Raw genomic sequence first — 7480 nt, forward strand, 5'->3', positions numbered from 1 at the left:
CCTTTCTTATATATATACATATTGCATGCATGTGAGGGGCACATGCCCTCTCTCTCTAGATTTTTCTTTTCTTTTCCCCTTTCTTTATTTCTAGAATTTTCTTATTTTCCATGGCAAAGATGACTTATTTTTTGTCATCATTTTCATTTCATTTTTCTAGAAATTTCTTGAAACAACAAAGAAGACTTAATTGTCTTCCTATGTACACTTTAGCCCTTATAAAAAAAAATGTGAGCATACTCCTACATATGCTACATTTTCGGCCAACATGGCCATTCCATGAATTTTTCTAGAACACCATAAATTCCCATTTTACCCTTAGCCTTTCGCAAAATTACCATGATGCCATTTTAAAATTTCCCTTTGCCCTTAACCTTTCCCAATATTTCCATACTAATAATAGTCATAAATAATATTTATAACAACTCGTCCATTAAAATAATTTTTGAGAATGGTCTCGCCCTTAACTTTCCACGACGTCCTCGAAATTTCCAAACGTACAATATACGGGCTATAACATACACACTCGCAATGCCCACCGACCCAATGGCATTTTCGAACTTCTCGTTTCCCATGAGGCCTATGCTAATCAACACAACCAAATCCCCACCCCATCTGCAATTTCTATACCCTATACAAGAAAAATCCAAAACTCACCCATAAGGGTACTTAGAAAGCACACCAGGGATCATAATTAGGGTATGAGTGCAGTAACAAACTTGAAAGGGATGGAGATAAGTGACGTCACTGACGACAATTAGTGAGAAAGGAATAACAATAGCGACTGGTGTTTCTTGCTTCAACTGGTGTTGGTGAAAGTGAGTCGGTTTCGTGGATATGGTGGTGTAGGGGGGGATTTTATGATTAAGATGGGGAGTGATTTTAGGGATGTGGTTTGGTAGTGGAGGGAATTAGAGGGAGTGAATTTAAGGAATTTGAATGGGAGAGAAACGGCTGGTGTGAGAATTTGAAATTGAAGCAAGAAGAAGTACCGCGTTATGTGTTAAATACCCTTCGGTCCTATCTTTTTTTTTTCGTGAAATTTGCACTTAACTTACCTGGCCCTTTACGGGACAAATCTACGGCCGTATAAATTGTACGGGCTGTAGAATTGTCCGTAAATCTGCGACGGTAATTTGATCTAACGATTCTTGGTTAACGCTGAAACATACGTTCCGTATAAATTTTACGGTCCGTATGTTATGGCATAAATCAAGACGAAGGATTTTATCACCTTCATGTTCATTTTCCATATACGGACCGTATATTTTATACGGACCGTATATTCTGGCGTAGATCATTAACAGTGAACCATTGCTTTTCTTCTTCAATCTACGCTTCCATCTACGGACCGTAAATAATATACGGACCGTAGATTCTGGCGTAGATCAACTCCAACAGTTATCCTTTGCATCCCGCACCAAAACAAACATTACCTATATATTTTGAAAACAAAGAAAACCAGACTGAAAAATAAACATTACACTTGAGTTGCCTCCCAAGAAGCGCTTGATTTAACGTCGCGGCACGACGGTGGTAACCATTCACTCCTTATCAGTGTGCACTAGATCGTCGTTCGTTCCGAGGTGCTTCAACCTGTATCGATCAACAATCCTATCCTCCGAAACCATCCCGTGATAATGCTTCAATCTCTGCCCATTCACCTTAAATGTCTGAGTCCCATCTCCGGACTTTAACTCAATCGCTCCATGGGGTGAAACACCTACCACCTCAAACGGACCGGACCACCCCCACCTCGATTTAAGCTTACCAGGCGGCAACTTCAATCGGGAGTTAAACAGCAATACAGGATCACCCTTGTAAAATTCTCGCTTCAAGATCTTCTTATCATGGTAATGCTTCATTCTTTCTTTATACAGTGTTGCACTCTCATATGCCTGGTACCGAAACTCATCCATCTCATTTAGTTGAAACAACCTGAGCTTGGTTGCTTCCTCCCAATCCATATTTAGTTTCTTCAAAGCCCACATAGCCTTGTGTTCAAGTTCAACCGGCAAGTGACAAGCTTTTCCAAATACAAGCTTGAAGGGTGAAGTCCCAATCAGAGTCTTGAAAGCAGTTCGGTATGCCCAGAGCATCATCGAGCTTGCGGGCCAGTTCGGCCCTATTTGCATTGGATTGTTTTAGCTAGAATACTCTTGATCTCCCTATTAGACGCTTCAACTTGCCCACTCGTCTGAGGATGATAGGGTGTTGCCACCCTATGTTTCACACCATATTTCTCCATCAAACCAGCGAAAGCTCTATTGCAAAAGTGGGATCCACCATCGCTGATTATAGCTCTCGGAGTTCCGAAGCGAGTAAATATGTTCTTCTTGAGGAACCCCATGACACTCTTGGCCTCGTTATTAGGTAAAGCCACTGCTTCTACCCATTTTGACACATAATCCACAAAGAACCGAATATATTTCATGCCACTCGAACTCACTGAGGGTCTCATGAAGTCAACCCCCTAGACATCGAACACTTCCACCTCCATAACAAAATTCATAGGCATCTTTTGCCTTCTGCCTATGTTCTATTGCCTCTGACATTGGTCACAAGACCGCACCAATAAATTAGCATCATAAAATATGGTCACGGTAATAACCGTATTCAAGTACCTTATTTTGCACGATCGAGTTCCACTATGATGACCCCCAACAGAGAGTCATGGCACGCCTTTAGAATCGCCATCACTTCACTTTCCGGAACACATCGCCGAATGATGTTGTCGGCGCATGTTCGAACGTATAAGGCTCGTCCCGGTAGGATCGCCGAGCATCCCGCAAGAATTTCTTCTTTTGGTAGGCTTTGATATCTTACGGAATTATACTCCGTGGCCAAATAATTTGCAATATCAGCATACCAAGGCGCCACCTCCATATGCACAGCCAACACCCTCTCATCTGGAAAAGCATCATCTATGTCAAGCTCATTAGAAGGTCTCCCAGCCTCTTCAAGGCGAGAGAGATGGTCAGCAACCTGGTTTTCAGTGCCATTGCGATCCTTTACCTCAAAGTCAAACTCTTGCAGCAAGAAGCACCCATCTGATCAGTCGCGGCTTTGCTTCCTTCTTTGCCATGAGATATCTCAAGGTGGCATGATCGTGTAAACCGCGACTTTGTACCCCAACAAGTAGGCCCGAAACTTCTCAAAAGCAAACACGATGGCAAAGCGACTCTTTGCTGCGTCTTCGTGTAATTCATCCGGCGCATTCGTGCTGTTCCGCTTGTATAATAGATCGGGTGCATAATTTTATTGTGCCTCGTCCGAAACACGCACCTATTGCAAAACAACTAGTATCACACATCAGTTCAAATGGCAAGGACCAGTCAGGAGCAACAATAATATGAGCAGTAGTAAGACGCTCTTTCAACTCATCAAACACCTTTCGGCACTTATCATCAAATGCAAACTTCGCCTCTTTTTCAAGAAGCTTGCACATGGGATTAGAAATATTGAAGAAATCTTTGATGAAGCGCTTGTAGAACCCAGCATGTCCCAAGAAACTGCGGACACCTTTGACCGAGATAGGTGGTGGAAGTTTTGCAACCACGTCAATTTTTGCTTGATCTACCTCAATTCCCTTTTCAGAGATTTTGTGACCAAGGACGATCCCTTCCTTCACCATAAAATGGCACTTCTCCCAATTTAGAACGAGATTGGTCTCCTCACATATTTTCAGCACTTGACCCAGATGGCCAAGACAATCGTCAAATGAATCCCCCGCTGTGAGAAGTCATCCATGAACACCTCCAAGTAATCCTCTACCATGTCGATAGAAAATTGACATCATGCACCTCGAAAAGTGGGTCGGTGCATTACACAACCCAAACGGCATCCGGCTAAATGCAAACGCCCATAAGGACATGTAAAAGTAGTCTTCTCGATCTTCCAAGGCAATATTGATCTGATTGTAGCCCGAATAACCATCAAGGAAATAATAGTAGGAACGCCCCGCTAGCCTATCAAGCATTTGATCAATAAAAGGAATGGGAAAATGGTCCTTGCATGTGGCTGTGTTGAGCTTGCGATAATCTATGCAAACTCTCCATCCGGTCATGGTTCTAGTTGGGATCAACTCATTCTTTGCATTTGGCACCACAGTGATGCCGCCCTTTTTAGGAACACATTGGACTGGGCTCACCCATTTACTATCAGCAATTGGGTAAACCACTCCAGCATCCAACCATTTGATGATCTCCTTCTTGACTACCTCTTGCATATTCTCGTTCAGCCTCCTCTGATGCTCTACACTCGGTTTGCTACCTTCCTCCAACTGGATTTTGTGCTCACAGATCCCAAATGGAATACCCCGAATGTCTGCTATGGTCCAACCAATAGCACGCCTATACTCCATCAACACCTCCAAAAGCTGTAAAATCTGCTCCTCAGTCGGTAGAGCTGACACAATCACTGGCAATGTATTGTCCGGACCAAGGAACTCATACCTCAGATATGAGGGAAGCTGTTTAAGCTCCAATTTAGGTGGCTCAATGATCGAAGGCTTTGCTAGAGGAGATGTTCTATTTTCCAGATCAAGATTCAGCTTCTTTGGTTGGTAAGAATATGATCCCAACCCAACAAGTGAATTTTGTCTCACATAACCTTCCATGTCTTCGGCATCAAAATTAACGAGAATACCCACTAGAGCTTCACCTAAACTTTCTTCTTCCATCTTGAACTCCTTTGCTTCATCAATAACGTCAACCGAATCAATTACCGAAATGCTTTCGTAAGCACTTGGTAACTTCATCCAATTGCTTCGAAAAGTCACTTCTTCATCGTTGACTCGGAACTTGATTTCATTTTTTTTTTGAGTCCATCAGAGCTCTCCCTGTAGTAAGGAAAGGTCTCCCCAGAATAATAGGAATGTCCCTATCAACAGCACAATCAAGAATTACAAAATCAACGGGCAACATAAAATCACCAACCCGCACAAGTACATCATCAACCACCCCAACAGGTCTCTTGATAGACCTATCAGTCATTTGTAACCTCATAGTAGTCAGCCTTAGCATCCCCAAACCTGATTGTTTGTATATAGCAAGGGGCATCAAATTAATACTCGCCCCATTATCACACGAAGCGCGAGCAAAATCATGGTGCCCACCGAACAAGGAATGGTGAACGCCCCAGGATCTCCCTTCTTCTGAACAGTTGTAGTTGAGATGATGGAACTCACAGTGTGAGTCAAACTTACGGTTTCATGTTGAACCATTTTCTTCTTGATCAGCAAGTCCTTCAAATATTTAGCATAACCAGGCATTTCCTTGACAGCATCCAAGAAAGGAAAATTTAGAGATAACTGCTTCAGTTGATCATAAAACTTCTCGAACTTAGCATCTTCCTTCTTCTTGACCAACCTCTGAGGAAAGGGTGGTGTAGATTTGAAAAGCTGAGTCAAAGGGCGGAGAGCCCCTTTCACAGGCTGCTTGCTCATGTTCTCAGCTGCTTTCGCAAGCTCCGGAATATCAGCAACATTCTTGCCAGTAGCATTCTCATCAACAATAATGGGTGCTTCAGACTGCACCTCATCATCTTCATCTATTGGCTCAGGATCAATCACCTTCTCATCAGCCCCTCGGAGTGTTTTACCACTCCTAGTAGTGATGGAAAACACACGGTCTACACTGCCTCCCCCATTCTTTGGATTTGGAATAACGTCACTCGGAAGGCCTCCCTTTTTAGGAGGGTGCTACTCTCTAGAAATAACCCTCATCCATGACTCGAGCTTCGAATAGGCTTTGTATGGGAACCCTTTTCTCTGTCGCCCCCAGATAAAGTTCTCCAGACTTAGACTGATTTGCCAGAATCTTCTCAAGCATTGCTTCAACCTTCGAACTACATTGCTCTGTTAACTGCCCTTTCGGTGGTATATAAGGATTGAAACTCTTGTTCCCAAAATTGTTACTGTTGTTGTAGCTCCCTTGGTTCGCACCACCATAATTATTTTTGTAGTTCCCAGAGTTGTTATAAGCACCTTGACCTTCCGAGGTCTCCATTGATTCGACTCGATAACCACTCGGTAATTCGTCTCGGTAACCCCTTGAGAGTTATTTACATAATTAGCATGTTCAATCTGCATAGGGGCCCTTCGTGGAACGGACCATCTTGAGCATGGTACATCCCTTTGGTAAAATCGCCTCCTCCTCACAAACATTTACCTTCTTGATCTGGGATTCATCGAACTTCTTCGTCAGCAAGGAAATATTTGTTGAAAGTTCTGCCAAGGTTTGCTGGGTATCTTGATTCTCTTTCACTATATTTTGGATCATAGCACTACCAAACGGTACCACATCAACATTGTTTGAGTGCCAAGCCTGATTATGAGTTGTCAGCTTGTTAAGTATGGTGGTCACCCGTCGATAAGATTTGTTCATGAAACAACCATCAGCTGCATTATTCGCAACTGACTGCGACACTGGATCTAACCCTCGGTAGAACTTCTCCATTAATATGTTATCTGGAAAACCATGATTTGGGCTCTTCTGCAAATAATCCTTGAATCTCTCCCATGCTTCATATAATTGTTCCCCCGGTCGCTGCTTAAATTCATAGATCTTGTCTCGAATTTCAGCCTTCTTGCTAGAGGGGTACCATTTTGTGAGAAACGCAGCCACCATCTCTTCCCATGAAGTAATCGAATTTCGGGGCAGCTTCTCGAACCACGTTCTTGCCTCTCCAGCCAAGGAATATTTGAATAACCTCAACCGAATAGCATCTTGTGGAACGTTTTTTTGGATGTGATTAGCACACACATCTACAAAATTCTGCAAATGACGTTGAGGGTCATTCTCGGTAGAGTTCCGAAAGTATCCCTCAAGCTTCAACAACTGGTATAGAGAGAAATCAATTTTCACGAGCAGCTCCCAACTCGAGAAATTTGAACAATAGCAGATGCATAATCCTCTCTGGAACGAGCTCGGTGAAAATATTCTCATCATCCGAATCATTCGCCCGATTGTTCAACCGATTCCACAGTTTATCGGCATGTTGATTTTGCCGATTCGATTCATGTTCACCTGGTTTACACGAGTAGCAAACACGGTGTGATGGAATAAGCAAAACACTTCAATAAAGCAAACACTATTTAGTAATTTCAAAACCGTATTCAAGCAACGGCGCCAAAATTTGATACGCTCAAATTACACCTATTAATGGTATAACGCGACGTTGTCAAATATAGTAACCTAAACGGGTTGGGGTCGAATCCCACAGGGAATAGGGTGTGAAAAGGTTACTAAATTCGTAGAATGCTATGTTTATGTCTAATGTCTTAATCCGATGATTTTGGTGAAAGTTGGGTTTTTGGTAACTAATTGCTAATTATTGCTTTGGTTGTGAATTTATGGTAAAAGAAACTAAGGTTGTGTCCCCGTTAGATAGAGTGTATGATCATGGGCATTGATCTTGATATACTTCTAATGGATCATTATATGAATGCACTTAATCTCTATATGAATCTCTACTATTT

The 7480-nt window shown here is 42.5% G+C and overlaps 1 protein-coding gene and 1 non-coding gene across 2 annotated transcripts; one reads left to right on the forward strand and one right to left on the reverse strand.

The window, feature by feature from the left end:
* Positions 1-4808: 4808 nt before the first annotated feature.
* On the reverse strand, positions 4809-6008 carry LOC132061324 (uncharacterized). Its single transcript, XM_059454163.1, has 3 exons — positions 5763-6008; positions 5122-5686; positions 4809-5032 (listed from the first exon to the last, which is right to left on the reverse strand). Exons 1-3 carry the CDS (start codon positions 6006-6008, stop codon positions 4809-4811), a joined length of 1035 nt encoding a protein of 344 aa, XP_059310146.1.
* Positions 6009-6474: 466 nt separating this feature from the next.
* LOC132061685 (small nucleolar RNA R71) lies at positions 6475-6580 on the forward strand. The gene has a single exon (XR_009416108.1). It is a non-coding gene; the product is annotated as a small nucleolar RNA R71 (small nucleolar RNA).
* The last annotated feature ends 900 nt before the right edge of the window (positions 6581-7480 follow it).

Source organism: Lycium ferocissimum, chromosome 6 (genome assembly GCF_029784015.1).
Source record: "Lycium ferocissimum isolate CSIRO_LF1 chromosome 6, AGI_CSIRO_Lferr_CH_V1, whole genome shotgun sequence".
NCBI classification, from domain to species: Eukaryota; Viridiplantae; Streptophyta; class Magnoliopsida; order Solanales; family Solanaceae; genus Lycium; species Lycium ferocissimum.

Bases quoted from the DNA above. Each gene is read 5' to 3' on its own strand.
- LOC132061324 (XM_059454163.1), bottom strand. From the start codon at position 6,008: ATGGAGACCTCGGAAGGTCAAGGTGCTTATAACAACTCTGGGAACTAC. The intron at 5,687-5,762 runs GTTCCCATACAA...CCTCCTAAAAAG, and splicing joins TGGGGGCGACAGAGAAAAGG to GGAGGCCTTCCGAGTGACGT. The intron at 5,033-5,121 runs GTTCGGTGGGCA...ACAAACAATCAG, and splicing joins TGGGGCGTTCACCATTCCTT to GTTTGGGGATGCTAAGGCTG.